Source organism: Salvelinus sp. IW2-2015, linkage group LG4p, assembly GCF_002910315.2.
Source record: "Salvelinus sp. IW2-2015 linkage group LG4p, ASM291031v2, whole genome shotgun sequence".
Taxonomy (NCBI): domain Eukaryota; kingdom Metazoa; phylum Chordata; class Actinopteri; order Salmoniformes; family Salmonidae; genus Salvelinus; species Salvelinus sp. IW2-2015.
In genome coordinates this window covers 8698040-8715385 of record NC_036841.1, presented here as the reverse complement: position 1 = coordinate 8715385, position 17346 = coordinate 8698040, and the positions used below count along the sequence as shown (strand labels likewise).

At 42.0% G+C, this 17346-nt stretch overlaps 1 protein-coding gene across 2 annotated transcripts in view; it reads left to right on the top strand.

The window, feature by feature from the left end:
• Nucleotides 1-17346, top strand: part of LOC111959876 (ubiquitin-associated and SH3 domain-containing protein B) — a 40520-nt gene that overhangs the window by 13851 nt on the left and 9323 nt on the right. For both annotated transcript variants that reach the window (XR_002876733.2, XM_023981717.1), the window contains exons 2-10: nt 6372-6425; nt 7101-7287; nt 7896-8094; nt 9163-9332; nt 9658-9866; nt 10116-10263; nt 10746-10869; nt 11070-11192; nt 11311-11403. Coding sequence is in view for 1 of the 2 variants with exons in the window: in XM_023981717.1 (XP_023837485.1) it covers nt 6372-6425; nt 7101-7287; nt 7896-8094; nt 9163-9332; nt 9658-9866; nt 10116-10263; nt 10746-10869; nt 11070-11192; nt 11311-11403 (1307 nt within the window). In the remaining variant the exon portion in view is untranslated. The remainder of the gene's footprint in view (nt 1-6371; nt 6426-7100; nt 7288-7895; nt 8095-9162; nt 9333-9657; nt 9867-10115; nt 10264-10745; nt 10870-11069; nt 11193-11310; nt 11404-17346) is intronic.

Here is a 17346-nt window from a genome sequence, read left to right as displayed (position 1 = left end):
TAGTCTCTATGTCCCTGCCGCTGAAAAACATCCCCACAGCATGATGCTACCACCACCATGATTCACCATAAGGATGGTGCCAGGTTTCGTCCAGACGTGACGCTTCGCATTCAGGCCAAAGAGTTCAATCTTGGTTTCATCAGAACAGAGAACCTTGTTTCTCATGGTCTGATAATCCTTTAGGTGCCTTTTGGCAAACTCCAAGCAGGCTGTCGTGCCTTTCACTGAGAAGTGGCTTCCGTCTGGTCGGTCTACCATAAAGGCGTGATTGGTGGAGTGCTGCAGAGATGATTGTCCTTCTGGAAGGGTCTCCCATCTCCACAGAGGAACTCTGGAGCCAAAGGCCATTCTCCCCGAATGCTCAGTTTGGCCGGGCAGCCAGCTCTAGGAAGAGTCTTGGTGGTTCCGAACTTCTTCCATTTAAGAATGATGGAGGCCACTGTGTTCTTGGGGAACTTCAATGCTGCAGAAATTTTTGAGACTCTTCCACAGATCTGTGCCTCGACACAATCCTGTCTCGGAGCTCTACAGGCAATTCCTTCGACCTCATGGCTTGGTTTTTGCTATGACATGCACTGTCAAATGTGGGACCTTATATAGACTAGGTGCCTTACCAAATCATGTCCAATCAATTGGATTTACCACATTTAGACTCCAATAAAGTTGTAGAAACATCTCAAGGATGATCAATGGAAACAGGATGCACCTGAGCTCAATTTCAAGTCTCATAGCAAAGGGTCTGAATACTTATGTAAATAAGGTATTTACATTAGAATTTTTTTTATAAATTTGCAAAAATTTGTCATTGGGGGTATTGTGTGTAGATTGATGAGGAACAAAATTATTGTATCAATTTTAGAATAAGGCTGTAATGTAACAAAATGGGGAAGAAGAGAAGGGGTCTGAATACTTTACGAATGCACTGTATGATATGAAGAGACTCCTAGAGAGTGGTACCTTGGGGTATGGTGAGAAGGCTCTCACGGACGGTCTTCTACGTTGATTTCCCCCATACTTTGATCAGTTGCAGACAACATCGTGTGTTTTGAAATGTATATATTTATTTTGTTATTCCTAGAGAGATTGGACAAAAATTTGATTAGCTTGCAAAACAGAATGTTGTACAGCATCTGTACTTCATCCGTTCTGGAAAAAACTGGATCCAAGCCTCTCGGTTCCCTTGAACCCAAACTCACAGAGCAAAATGTAGTTGATTACAAGTGAACATGGACCTGTGGGATGGTTGATATCATGTCGTTGTAGGACAAATGTGATAGGTTGGGAAACTGAGAGCAAGACATGGGTGTGTGGGGGTAATAGTGTAAATGAATACCTCACGATGAAGCTCTTCCATGCTACAGGCACACAACAGTCTAATAACTCTTCAAATATAATTCAAATTCAGTCATAATGATATTCATTTGAAATCCATTTCTAAATTGATTCCAGCCCTGGTAAAACTACTTTACTGCTCAATCAAAAGTCTATTCTGGGAACTTCATTTATTGTAATAGCCCTAGGGGAAAAGAAAGTTGAATTGAATTCAAATTAATTCAGGGAGCAGAAAAAACAGAAGTTAGGATCAGTTAAGAGTCAGTTTCTTACACCATGTTCATACTTGATGTAGTTCTCATCCTACTGTGGTGGATGACCACAGCACAGCCCTGCTGGCTTTCAGTGTCTCTGTCAACTTCGCCGATGATGTGTTCACATGTGGCCGGGATCTAGCAGTCACGTTGATTCTCTCTTCATTCCAGCCGTTCCCGTTGATTGCCAGGCGTATGATCTTCACCTTTAAATACCAGTGACCACGGCTTATTTTACACCTCGTTCAGATCTGAGAAAGACCGACCACGTTGTCCTCAGCTGATGTACTTCTGAGGCTTTTCCTGTCAGAAGCATATGAAGTGTGGATGGGGAAGCACTGCGCTACTCTTGGGGGTTTCATTTCAGCGCAGCCCATAGACAGCCTGACAGGCTCTCGCTACCTGTTTCAGGAGGTTGGACTGAGGCCTGTGCGGTTCACAGGGGATCTCATGAACAGAGAGCAAGCCACAAGTCAAAAGCAGATGGCTGTTTTTTCCACTGCGGTCTGAACTATTCTGAGCTGAATGTAGCTGAACTCATACAACTGTGGCTTTTGTATGTATGATTGTGTTATGCACCTAACATATTCAGTTAGAGTGATGAGATTGCTACACCTCTCTGATGCACACTTGGTACATAGGCCACATTTAGCTTCCACTCTGGGACAGGGCTTGTCATATACACAGATGTAGCAGAGGTGGTGTGGAAACACACGCACTTTAGGTTTAAGGAGTAACTGCTCCTTAGACCTGAAGACTAGCTACCTAAACTAATGCCCAGGTTTTAGCTCAGTCTAACTCAATTTTAGCTTGGGCACCCAGTTGATCTGGCAACTATAGCCCCCTTTAAAGTAACTGTCCATTGTTTCCATATTTCTATGAAATATGACCTATAATTAATTACAATATAAGTGAAATAGTTTTGCTTCCAACATTTTTGAATAAAGCATGTTGGAATGGTGTGGGCGTATATGGTCCTTAAAAATATTCATGTGATTAAACTGATTGGCCAGCTCATCCGCCTCAGGAGGATGACATTTTGTTTTTGTAACAGTATTTTTATTGGAATTTCACAATTTTCACCCATATTAAGAGATACAACAACAGAGACAAAGCAAAAAAAAACAGCACTCACTTACACATACCTGCGCATATATATATATATATATATATACATATATATACATATACATACACACACATACACACACATACATACGTACACCATTTTCCTCTCCCCACTCGGCGCTTCTCTCACCCCATCCCCATCATTGCGTCTCTCAATACATACATTTTAAACAAACTTACAAACAGAAATTAAACAAAAAAGCTCAGTTTAAACTAAGAAGTTAGGTTCCACACATGGAACGTACAGTGTAATTCTGAAATACATAGATCACCACCATTCTAAGAGAATCTTTGCAGCATAATAGCTGATACCTCAGGTTCTAGGTAATTTAGATAGGGTTCCCATACTTTGTAGAACTGATCTGTTTTAGAATGCAATGTACATGTCAGATATTCCAGAGGCACCCATTCAAATAGTATCTTATGTCAATCTTTAATAGAAGGAACCTTATCACTAATCCACTGTAAAAGGATGTTTTTCCTCGCTGCAAAGGTAAGGATGTTGTAAAGCCTCCTCTTACCCACAGAAGTAGATCTAGATTCTAGATCAACCCCTAGGATCTTTTAAATTTCTTGCAGAACACCAGACCAGTATCTTTGTATTTTGGTACATGACCATAAACAATGTGTTAGGGTGCTTGTATCAGTTTTGCATTTAAGACACTGAGGAGAAGAGGAAGAGGGGCTAAAAGCATGTCTGCGATTTGGGGATATATGCAATCTGTGTATTATTCTTAATTGGATTGCTCTAGTACGATTACATATAGATATTGTTTTTGCATATCTCCAAATGTCCTCCCACATCTCTTCGTCAATAGTAACAGACAATTCTTTCTCCCACACTTGTTTCACCCTCTGTGTGTCGACAGCAGAAAAGGACCTTAAAGCATCATAAAACAGACTTACAGACATTTTCCTTCGTGGRAAAAAAAGCATTATTTCAATGACAGACATATCAGGGTTACCAATTAAGGTGGTGCTCTTCACAATATAATGTCTTACTTGTAGGAAGAGGAAAAAGTCCTGCTTTGGGAGTCGATATTTCTCCACCATCTGCTCAAATGACAATAAAATCTTATCAGCAAATAAGTMATTTAGTCTGCGTATGCCCTTATTAAGCCAAAAGTTAAAGCCAGCATCCAGCAATCCTGGACCAAAATCTGGGTTGTTAAGAATTGGGGTAGGAGGATGACATTTGAAGCGGTCTGTTTGAGATTCAAGTTTGAGGTGTTTAAAAATTATATATTTATTTGTTTATTTATTTATGCTTTGGCCACAAATACAAGTACAGGATGAGTCAACAAAATGATTGGTGTAAGAGTTAACAGAATAACAGGGATTTCCCCTGGACAGTTACTTTAAAGACGTACAAGTAGTGAACTATCCCACTTGAGTGGGAATTCTGTTGATAGGCAAGATGAATAGGCAAGATGAATATAACAATGGCAGATATTGAGGATGAAKAGAAGGAGGAACGAGCGATCAGGGACTGTGTGGGATCCTCAGCGGACGCACGGAGCTGTGGTTATTGACTCAAGTTTCTGTTTGCAGATTACATCTGAACAATCTCCCTTTTCAGCTGTGATGTCGTTCTTCCAGATGACCTGGCACTTGGGGGTTCCCTAGGGGCTTCTGCTGGGGAGTGTGATGCAGGAGAGGAAGGCAACACTTCTCTGGGACACTCTACCTCTGTTGCGTGGAGTATGATGAAATATTGAAGAGACACATGCACACATTGAGTTTGTTGTTCCTATGTATTTGCCCTCCCATACCCTTTTGACACTATTGCGTCGACCTGTGTGCGGGTACAGAAGTGAGCTGAACTGGAGCAATATTGTATTTGGTCCCAGACCACTTTTAAGTGTAGTCATGCCCTGTCCAAACCAGACCTAGATCAGAGCCCTGAGGCGCTCTGCATCCCTCCCGTTAGTCAGAAATGTACATAAACATTTACATTGGAGAGGGTCTCTGCACCACCTGGTCTCACTACTAGTGTCCGCCAGGTCTCGGTACTAGGTCCTCTCTTGTTCTCCACCACTGCGGGTGCCATGGAGATTATAGTCCCCAGAGTGGAAAATCGCATTAGCAATTTCCACGTTTTTTCCCCCCTTCCCTTGAGTAGTCTCTAATTAGATTCTGAGGGCCTAATAAGAATAATTCAGCATGCTCCCTCCACTGCTTGTTAACCAGGCCTCCAGGTGTTGCCGGATTGAGGAAGCTGTCTCACAACGCAGTAGTAGAGCTAGTCATTTCGTCACATACTGTGCAGTCTGCCATTTTGGAGAGTGACTGAGCATGTGTGTCTATTTTCATAGATGAATTGATTTTGACATTTGAAATGGCTGAGTGGAAATGATGTGAGGTGGGTTGTTTATTTCACACCTCTGTGTTTAAGTCACACTCATACAATATTGAGTAATCTCCTCCACCCTTTCCTCTGGAGTGTCTTATTAAAACTGTATGATTAGCTTAGCATAACTGTCCACTATATCAGACTGAGCTGTTTAGTCCGTCATTGTAAATAAGAATTTGTTCTTAACTAACTTACCTAGTTAAATAAAATAAATATATAATAATAAAGGCTGTGCCACTCCTGCTAAACCATACTCCCCATGACTAAAGATACAGCCCCCAGGACTGTTTTGAGTCCACTGACTGGGCGGCCCTGACGGACAGCGCCGATGACCTGGGAGAGGCAGCGGATACCGTCTCTGAGTACATCTGTTTCTGTGAGGATCTCGTTATTCCCAAAAAGAAAGGCAACATCTTCCCCAGTAATAAACCGTGGGTAACTCAGGAATTAAAAGAGCTTCTCAACCCGAAAAAGTGAGTGTTTAAATCAGGTGGCAGTAACAAGGAAAGGAAAAATATTCAGAGGCAACTCAAAAGCAAAATGAAAGAGTGCAAGGCAGCATACAAAGACAAATTAGAAAACCTTTTCAAGGACAAGGACAGTATGAAAGCCTGGGAAGGGCTACAAACCATCACAGGCTATAAACCAAAGAGACAATGTATGACCGTCGAAAATGACCTTGCTTTTGCAAATGCGCAGACCAGCTCGCATTACCATTCCAGAAGCTGTTCTAGCTGTCACTGAACAGTGGGAAAGTTCCAGACTCATGGAAGAAGTCGCTGATTTTCCCAATACCTAAAAACAACAGGCCAAACCAATTKGCATACCGCGCCTCCAGGGGTGTTGATGATGCGTTACTGGACATGCTGAACAATATCTACCAACATTTAGAAGAATGCATTTAGTGAACTCTACCTCAGTATTGCTTATTACCACTGTGTGAATTTGTGTCTCCTCCAAATGGCGCCCTTTTCCCTATATTGTGCACTACTTTCGATGGGGTCCAATAGGCAATAGGGTGCCATTTGGGATATAGCCTTTGTCACTTATCTGAAACAAATAGCGAACAGAGATGGTGAACTCTGACTTTGTCCCTCTCAGTATGGCTATAAAGAGAAGTGAGATTCAATGCACCATACGTAGGCTATATATGCCTTTACCATACAACATCTCTTAAATAATATTTTAGGAACAATGTCACAATATACCATAAGTGCATGCAAGTAAGGAAACTGCATACAAGCATTGGAAATAAAACCTTCAAAGGGAAGCATTGTAGCCATCACTGTTTTCTGTCTTTGCAGATTGAAGGCACTAGTATCAACAGGAGGCAGGAATGTACAGGCAGCATGTGACTGGTGAGTTCTAACACACACATGCATACACTCCCAGAGATGACCCATGTTGAACTGTGATAATGTTATGGTAAGTGTGATGCTGCCCTCTGCTGTACTGCGTATGTGTGTACTCTTACTATTTAGCCAGGTGTGAATGACTCTACTTCTTTCAAAGCTCACTGCAGTCAAAAACTAGATGTTCTAGTGTTTTATATATATTTCCACACTATGAGGTTGAAATAATACTGTGAAATTGTGGAAGTTATGATAATGCCCTTTTAGTGTACGAGCTGTTTGAAAAGACTGCCTGAAATGTCTGCTTGTTTTGGTAGGATGGAGTTTTGGCCTGCCTGGTGACATCACCAGGTGGTAAATTAGTTAATAGACCAATAAGAAAGAGAGTTCCAAACCTCTCTGCCAATAAAGGAAGTTTTTCAGTTTTCCCCTACCTACTCAGACCACTCCCAGACAGTCCTAGCTAAATTCTTGCTTGGCTCTTTCCTAAGAAGCTATTTTTTGCTTTATTTTTGACAATTTTAATTGAAAACAATCACAGTAAGGTACTTAATTGTTACCCAGAAATGATTTGATATTGAGATAAAAACAGCTACATTGGAGCCCCCCCACCCCCACCCACACACATCTTCTACCTCAGTCATTGTTAAGCCTCCTCCTCCTCCTCCTCCTCTTCATCAGGCTGTTCTCCCATGTGGATGACCCCTTCCTGGATGACCCGTTGCCCAGAGAGTACGTCCTGTACCTGCGCCCTAGCGGACCCCTGCAGAATCAGCTCCATCACTTCTGGCAGCAGTCCCGCGTCACCTGCGGAAAGAACAAGGCCCACAACATCTTCCCCCACATCACACTCTGCCAGTTCTTCATGGTGAGCCTAGGGGGAAATGACACGCCTCACGCTCATACATCAACACATGGATGCTCCTCTAATTCAGCTCACCATGAAGTATTATGATTATGTTACTTAACATTGACGTATGAGTCTTTATTTTAACATTTTAATTGAACCTACACTCACAAAGGTGTTCTTTGGCTGTCCCAATAGGAGAACCCTTTAAAAAATGCTTTTTGGTTCCAGGTAGAACCCTTTTGAGTTCCATGTAGAACCCTCTGTTAAAAGGGTTCTACACAGAACCCAAAATAGTTCTAACTGTAACCAAAAAGGGTTCTACCTGTAACTGAAAAGGGTTCTCCTATGGGGACTGTGAAGAACCCTTTTGTAACCCTTTTTTCTAAGTGTGTATTTATCCAGGAAGTCCCGTTGAGGTCAAGAGACTGTATCATCTGTCTAGTACGGGCCAGTTTCCCAGACACAGATGAATCCTAGTCCCAGACAAAAAGGTGCTTTTAATGGCGATTCTCAATTGAGCAGACTTCTAAGTCCAGGACTAGACTATCTGTGTTTGGAGAACTGGCACTAATGTTGATGTAAGACTCAGTGTTTGTGTGATACTCAGACTCTACCCTGACCCCCAGTGTGCAGACAACAAGGTGGACGCCCTGTTGGAGGCCCTGCAGGCCACGGTGGACCAATGGAGGGGTCGTTTCCCTAGCCCCCTGCCCCTGGAGCTCTACACCTCCTTCAACTTCATAGGCCTCTTTGTTGAGGAGCAGATCGCAGAGGTCCTCAAGCAGTTTGCTGCTGACTTTGCTTCCGAGGCTGCCAGAAAAGCTGGTAGGGACTCTCTCTGCCTGTGACACCTGGACACACACCCAATCTCCAGAATGCACTCAGCTCTCCAGAATGTTCTCAGCTGTCTCCCGCCAATTGTTGCACATTCATTGTTTCATTGTGTGAATTGTTGGCCCTTTGATTGTTTATTTTTTATCAATCAACATTACATATGTAACCAGTGAGCCTAGTAAATGTAGCATTAATCTCCTTCATTTGGTTACATACATTTCTGTTAACGCATGTATTACAGTAATTTACTGCTCTCGTTCTCAGTGTGGAAACGTTATTTGCAGAGTTCACAACCTGCTACACTTGTGAGAAACACGTTTTGGTTTATTTCATAACCATCATTTAGGAGTTTTGTCAATTTTTTCCTTGACTTTTGTTTGGAGTCCTCCATGTGAGCAATGAGCATGTGTGTGGTTTCTCTGGTCTGATAACGTTGAGGGCAAGCGCCGCCTGAGCACGTAACCTGCTGAGTTGATACAATGTTGCACTTCACTAAGGATAGCTCAAAACAGATAGAAAGTGAGGCAGATAGGTGGAGTAGAGATTTTCATCAGGATATTTTCTACTGTTTTTATTTGTTGGCTTTAGGCCTATGTATTTTACTTAGTTGAAAGTGGAAGGTATAGGCTCCTGCTGCATTGGCCTATAGTTCCATGGCACGCAGATAGGTAGAAATGGTAGGATAAATTGTAAGCTTCCCCAAACTTGAAACTCACGAGCTGCCTACAATCTTAGAAAAAAGGGTTCCAAAAGAGGAGAACCCTTTTTGGTTCCTGGTAGAACGCTTTTGGGTTCCATGTTAGGACCCTCTGTGGAAAGGATTCTACATTGAACCCAAATGGGGTGCTATCTGGAACCAAAAAGGGTTCTTCAAAGGCTTCTCCTATAGGGACAGCCTCCAGTACCCTTTTGGGTTCTAGATAGCACCTTTTTTTCTAAGAGTGTATGGTCTTTATCATAACACCCATTAAGAAAATGTGTGTGCGCGCAAGCACACAGGAGGTGACTTTCTTCATATTCTTTACCTTTATTCACTCGTTCCTCTTCTCTCTGTCTCAGATGTCCATTTAGAGCCCCATAAGAAGCAGCTCCATGTGACGTTAGCCTACCACTTCCCCACCAGTCACCTGACCTCCCTGGAAAAGCTGGCTAAGGGAATCGAGGTGAAGCTAGGCTGTGATTGGCTGGCTGTCCTTTTCTCCCGGGACATACGGTTTGCCAATCATGAGGTAATAATAACCACTTTGTTTTCTGACGCAAACCCTGTCCACCTTCATTTCACATCCAATACTACTCTTGTACTTTCTACTAATCAATACCATGACATGGACCTTGTACCTTTTACAATACAAGCTCATGAGGCATTTATAATAAGTGATATTCTTCAAGAATCAATGGGAATATACAGTATAATTAATTTAGAAACGGCTGTAAATATCAGTGACCTTTTACGAGCTTGCCCATTTACACCTATAGCCTTGCATAGTACTATATTTTGGTGCTAGATAAGGCATGGGTGTTCTCAAGCTGTGTCCTTCCCTCCCTCTGTTGCAGACGTTGCGCGTAATGTATCCCTACGCCCCTCAGAATGAGGACGAGCTGGAGCTGGTCCCGGGCGACTTTGTCTTCATGTCTCCCTTGGAGCAGAACAACACTAGCGAGGGCTGGGTCTACGGGTCCTCCCTGGCCACGGGGCTGTCCCGCCTATTGCCTGAGAACTACGTCAGCCGGGCAGACGAGTGTGACACCTGGGTCTTCCACGGGTGAGCCCTCAGAATGTGCTGTGCCAGTTTGAGAATGTATTATTTTCACCAGCTTCTTACTTACAGCTCTCGGTCCACAACATGGGGGCTGGGGTCAATTCCATTTCAATTCATTCAATCCCGAAGGAACTGTAGAAGAGCGTGGAGAGTTCTGCTCAGTAGTCAGTAGTGATGAATGAGTAGTAGTGAGTATGTGTGTCCTCTACCCTGTCCTCTACTCTTGTCCTCTGTGTCCTCTACTCTGTGCAGATCACACTCCTTCTTCAGTTGCTCCGCCCCCTCGGACAAAGTGAGCAGGGAAAGGGGCCTATTCGATGGGCTGCTGGACAACCGTCTCCTCGACAACACAAGCCCTGGGGACACACCCACCTTGAGCCTCATCTGTCATCCCATGCAGGTACTGGACAGAAGTCTCTTTAACTGAACCATGCATTTGTGATGTTTAGGGCCAGGAGCTTTTCCTGACCAGGAGAACTAGTGCCTAGCATTTAGTCATGAAAAAGGATTATTCTTATTCTTGAAGAATGACTTCAATTCAAGGCTATTATAGTAAACGAAAACAAAACGAATCATGAAAAAATGATTTAGTAAACTGAAATAAAAGAATTAACAAACAGGTTTGAAAAACTAAAACTACACGGAAAATATTATCTTTGACTCCAAAAACGAACTCAAATAGAATTAAAAACAATCATGAATTATGTTCAGTTTTAGTTTGTACGTTTTTTTTCTCACAATAATTTTTTTAATAAAAAACAAATATAAAAAGACAAAACTAGCTTCAATAGCAAAGCTGTTTTTCTGGTGTACTGATCAATTCTCGAAAATGTTGGGAAATGTTATGGATTTGAATCCCCAATTCACTGTATTGTTTCTTAGGTGCTTCGGGTCGGCAGCAATCACTCTCGGCTGCCCAAGCGGTCCCTGTTTGTCTGCCGGCACGGTGAGCGGATGGATGTGGTGTTTGGGAAACACTGGCTTTCACTGTGCTCTGATTCCAAAGGTGAGCAGAGTCAGACCAATGGTACTGGAGGTGCAATCCTAAGAGCAAGTGTGCTTTCAAAGGAGTCATACATTTTGAGTTTGGATGAATCTGTTTGGATGAATCTGATGTTTTTGATTGGATAGATAAAAGAGCAGTATTGTTTGTAGGTTTTGAAATCATAACAGTAGTGTACTGTGTTGTGGTGTTCTGTTCTACAGGTAGATATGTGCGCACTAACCTGAACATGCCAGTCAGCCTGCCCATGTGGAGTGGAGGACACAGAGATTACAACATGGACACCCCCATCACTGTGTTTGGTTCCACACAAGCGCGAATAGTGGGTATGTGGTTGTCAACACATAGTAGTAGGCTATGTTATCTGCCCAATTCCATATCTCATGTTTCATTGCAGCGTGATAATAATCTATTCCCCTGTCTATCTGTCTGTCTGTGTTGCAGGCGAGGCGTTGTTGGAGAGCAACACAGTGATAGACTTTGTGTACTGTTCGCCCTCTCTGCGCTGTGTCCAGACTGCTCAGAACATCCTCAAAGGTAACCAGCCTGTAAGCTACTTGCCACTACAAATCCTACTTAGGATTTTTTTTTTTACATATCCATAATCCTCTCTAACACTTGATGAAGACTTAAAGAGGCAATCTGCAGTTGCTACATCCATTTTACAGGGGTTGAGGTTGGCGTGTTGTGGCGTCTGTTCTTGCAGCGACACGGTCATTTGTGCTCGTCTCTTCCTGTTTTTGTTTTTCTGTTTAAAGTGTTTTAAAGTTGCGATCTACCTCAACCAACCAAGTTTTTAGTGGTATTAATAATGAGGCAAATAACAGTACTTTGGCTGTTAGTTTTAATCCGTTTTTTTTGTGAAACGCACCAAACAAGCTGTCGACCTAGCCCTCAATGGATACAGCGAGCCGTAACAGCGGATATCATACACAAGAGATGTCCTGCTTAATCTCCGACCCTTTGCTGCAAGTCTACACTGCAATGGAATACCACCATCATTACAATCAACCTGTTCCCAAGGAAAGGCTTCTAAACCAATGAAGCGTGGCAGTAGAGGGGGAATTCAGAATCGGATGAAAAAACAGCCCTTCAGAACACCTCTTCCATCTATTATGCATGGACATGTACAAAGCACGAGGAATAAGACTGAGGAGTTATGGGCTTGTACCCAATACATCTCAGAGTACCGACAAGCCTGCTTGATCTGTCTATTTGAGGCCTTACGGAACAGGATCCCGACTCCGTTGTGGAGCTGCATAGCTACACTATTGTTAGAATGGACCGAAACATCAACTGTGGTAAGAGAAATGGTGGTGGTGTTTGTGCATTCATCAATGAGAAGTACTGCAATCCTGCCCATATTACAACTAAGCACAAGGTCTGCACTAAAGACATTGAACTCATTGCTCTTAACCTACGGCCATACGACCTGCCACAGGAAGTAAATCAGGTCCGATTATTTATTGTTTACATAGCGTCCTCCGCTGACATCCAAATAGCTGCCGACTTGATTCATGACCTTGTATCCCAGGCTGAGACAGAGTCACCTGAAGAGGTAAAGCTATTCATGGTAGACTTTAACATGTGCAATCTATCTGAACATTTACCATCATATCAGCAATATGTTACATGTCCTACCCCAAATGAAGCCTGTCTGGACGTCTGATATGGTAACATCCCAGGTGCGTATTTTTCCAGAGCACTACCCAATCTTGGGGGTTGGGATCATAACATGGTTCAGCTCATGCCAGTCTACAAAGCGCGTCTGCAGGGAGAGAAGGCCGAAAAGGTGGAGATTAAAAGCTGGACTCCTGAAGCTACTGAAGGCCTCCAGGACTGTTTTGAGTCCAATGACTGGGCGGCCCTAACGGACAGCACCGATGACCTGGAAGAGGCAGCGGATACCGCATTACCATTCCAGAAGCTGTTCTAGCTGTCACTGAACAGTGGGAAAGTTCCAGACTCATGGAAGAAGTCGCTGATTTTCCCAATACCTAAAAACAACAGGCCAAACCAATTKGCATACCGCGCCTCCAGGGGTGTTGATGATGCGTTACTGGACATGCTGAACAATATCTACCAACATTTAGAAAAGGCAAATAGCCTAATGACAATTGTATTCATTGACTTCAGTAGCGCATTTAACACCATTCAACCCCACCTACTGGTGGATAAGCTGGTGAATTTGGGTTTCAACTCTCTACTGATCAAGTGGATTAATAGTTTCCTTGGGAACCGTACTCAACAAGTGAAGTTTACCTCCGCCATCTCTACATCTAGAACGGTGAATACGGGAGCCCCTCAGGGTTACGTGCTTTCACCGATACTATACACACTGTACTGTTAGGTTCTAAATATCAGAGTAAGAAATTGACGGACACTATAAAAGCTCCAACCAAGTTTATTCACCCAAAGGATCGAACAGCTGAACAGATAAAAACACATTTCCACCAGTGGTAGTGTATATACCCCAATTTGGGTGGAGTCTCCTCTCTAAACATTACATCTTTATTGCTAGGCAGGAAGTTAAGTGATACGGGCAATAAACTCTTCTTTCTCCCTTAATGTGACCTGACCTGACCTCGACCCCCTTCCTCACTAAACCACATCTCTCCATCCTTATCAGTGTCTGCCACATGTGATTACCTTTACTTTACTCATTACATTCCAAGCTTAATTGCCTCCACCATATACATTCCTCCTACAGATAACCATTAACTTCTGGTGTAGACCCTAGACTATAGCACTCAATATTTCAATAGGATACCTGATAATTAACAATATTCCAAGTTTAGCCAGAACTCATCAGTACACAAACGATTGTCAAGCCTCTGACGCAGCCCGCACTTTTTAAAATAATATGCAGATGACACCGCTGTGGAGGGTTTCCTCCACCCAGACCAAGCCTCTCTTCAAGGTTTTGATAGAGGAATTGTGTAACAGCTTTCTTCCTGGGATGAAGGAGAGGACCAAAACGCAGCGCGGCTAGTGTTCAACATGTTTAATAAAGAATAAGAACGTGAACACTACAAGCTACAAAACAATAAATGTGAAAACCGAAAACAGCCCTATCTTGTGCAGAACACAAAGACAGGAAACAATCACCCACAAACCAACAGTGCACAGGCTACCTTAATATGGTTCCCAATCAGAGACAATGACAAACACCTGCCTCTGATTGAGAACCATATTAGGCCAAACAACAAACCCAACATAGAAACACAAAACATAGAATGCCCACCCAGCTCACGTCCTGACCAACTAAACAAAGACTAAACAAAGGAAATAAGGTCAGGAACGTGACAAACTGCAACATTTGTCCAGTGGTGTGCAAATAACTTTCTTGAAAGAAACGTTAAGAAAACAAAAGAGATGGAAATTGATTTCAGAAGGAACAAAACTCCACTACCACCTACGAAGATCAATGGGGAATCAGTCGATAGAGTGACCACATGTAAATACCTGGGAATCAAAATAGAAAATACACTGAAATTCAATGACTGTGCCTTTGCAAAGATAAAGAAATTGTAACAGATAATGTTTTTTTTATGCAAACTGAACCATTTTAATGTTGACCGCCTTATCTTACAAATGTTCTATAAATCTGTCCAGAGTGTGCTGTACTTTGGTCTGATATGCGCGCTCGGAAACATGAGAGTAAAAGACCAAGTCAAGCTTCAGCGCTTGATTAAGACGGCGGGAAGGATAATTGGTATAGATCATGAATCAGCCACCAACCTGTACACAAAACTCATCCTCCTAAAACGTGAAAGCATTTTACAGGACAGTACTCATCCCCTTCACTCAAAACTCAGTCACAGCAGCAGCCGGACAAGGGGAAAGAGATTCTTCAAAAGAAAATTTAAACAGATAGATATGGGGACTCTTTTACTCCAACAGCCATTAGGTTGTATAATAGATAGTCTATTTGTCCCTCCAGTATATAGTATATTGCACTTTCACTTTAAATGTGAAGATATTGCACTTTGAATGAATTATTTTGTGTAGTTTCTGTGTTTTCATGTTTTATGTACTGTCTTTTCAAGCACATGACCAAATTAATTTGGTGGGATACTGGTGGGATAATAAAGTAGATGTGAATCTGAATCGGAATTATATGTAAACAATCTAATTTATAAATGCTTCATCAGCTTAACAACTGTCGTACCCCATCAGAACCAAAATATATGTTTTTTTACTCCAATGTTTGTAAACAAACTAAATGTAAACATACACTGTATAGCCTACAAACATGGTTAAAACTATCATATTACATCATGGATGGTCAGTTCTTGCATCCATATCTCTGTCCATAGCTTTGAAAATGGTTAAATTTCTCCGGCCCCATCCCGAAACAGTGGCAGGGAGTATGCTTTGTTATTGTTTCAACTGTGGATTGCCCCTTTAATGGTTGAAATGTTGTCAATAAACATAGTTGAGAGCATATAATGTGTTCTGGTACTGTCCAGAGCCCCCCCCCCCCCCAACCCTTTCCCCCGAAGCACTGACTGTATGTAGATCTGAGAGGGGTTTGATACCATTAGTCATTATGATAGTAGTTCCCTTTCCTTCTGATGGGCAGTGCATGGGTAAAATCACTGGGGAAGCCAGAAAAAAAACCATTAAAACCTATGTGTTGTGATAATCGCATTGTTTGCTCTATAACCGGTTAGTTCATATGCCTTACTATGATATATATAGGCCTAAGGCCCAGACAATAAGACACAGTGGCAGAATAATTTCAACTACACCTTTGATTCATCACAAAACCGGACTCCACAAAGCATATTGCATGTAACAAACAGTGACCAACAGCAAGTTAATGTTCCAACATTTTCAGAATACTAAACAACTATTGATTTAGAACCACGGAGTTACCGCAAGTCACAAAGAAAACACGAGCTGCCTCCACTATAACAGCACCCTTTCAACTTCAAAATATCAACATCATCAAATCACTTATGCTTAGTCTAATACAGTCTAAAATATACCAAAAACTATTTAGCCCAATCAACGTAAGCTAAATATGATGTGGCTGTTCATGGTTCTGATTTCTGTGTGTATGTGTGTCTGCGTGCACATTCGTGCAAGTAGAAAAAACATGTTGGCTCACCCTACTTGTAGAGAAACACCAATGACATCCTCCTCTCTTTCATGTTGACGAACGGTCTATTACTGTGTCATACAGCACACGCTTTTATTTTTTCTTGTCCTAGGCTACCTGGCTAAAATGCTTACTCGCTAGCCTAACTTCCTTTCATTGGCAACGCTAGCTAGTTAACATAAACCTTCTACATCTAGCTACATATTGAACTTCCATCCCTTCAGGTCAGGGGGACAATGTATGAATGAATGGTTGGATCAGAATTGCCGTTATAATCATTGGCCAGTACAGAGAATTAAGTAAAACCACAAGTCCAAATCTCTATCTCCATCCATGGCTAATTTAGGAAAGGAACACTTTTTAGCTAGCTAGCTAGCCACCAGAGGACAACAACACAACGAGATGCAACAATTAAAAAAAATTCTGTCAATGACGTATGCTCTCAATGTGATTTGACGCCAAATCCAAACTGGCTTCCCTTGAGACTTTTTTTGGTGCGCCAGGACCATTCACAGTTGAGCTCACTCAGTTTAGCTCAATGCTGATTGGCTATTATTTTATACGGGTGGCAACAATGTCATACTCTTTTGGACCAAACAGTCTCAGATAGATGACCTACACATACAGAGACAGAAGGGCGCTGTTTTGCTCGCTCGGATGCATTCTCCGGTGAAATACATTCAGCCTCTTGTGAATTGAAGGAGAATTATGAAGCACAGAGAGCGGAAAGATTAAAAAAATATATATATTAGTAAATTATTATTATATATACAGTACCAGTCAAAAATGTGGACACACCTACTGATTCCAGGGTTCTTGTTTATTTTTACTAATTTCTACATTGTAGAGTAATAGTGAAGACATCAAAACTATGAAATAACACACATGGAATCATGTAGTAACCAAACATTTTTCTAACAAATCAACTGGCTCTCATGAGGACTGCTGAAGGAAAGAGTGTACAAAGCTGCATCAATGCAAAGGTGGCTACTTCAACGAATATAAAATATATTTGATTTCACTTTTTTTGTTACTACATGATTCCATGTGTTATTTCATAGTTTTGATGTCTTCACTATTATTCTACAATGTGGAGAATAGTACAAATAAAGAAAAACCCTTGAATGAGTAGGTGTGTCCAAACTTTTGGTACTGGTACTGTATATATATATATATATATTGTAAAAATTTGGCATCCATGAATATACGCCACTGCTGATAGGCTAAGGGAAATTGTCTCCATATCGCTTACATTAATCCGATCGTTTCAATCCAATGCTTTCAGATCTACATAAGTGCCTAGGGGCTAGGGGACTAGGGGCTAGGGGACTACGGGTTGTTTTTGGACAGGGCTTTTGTGTGTAGCAGAGGCT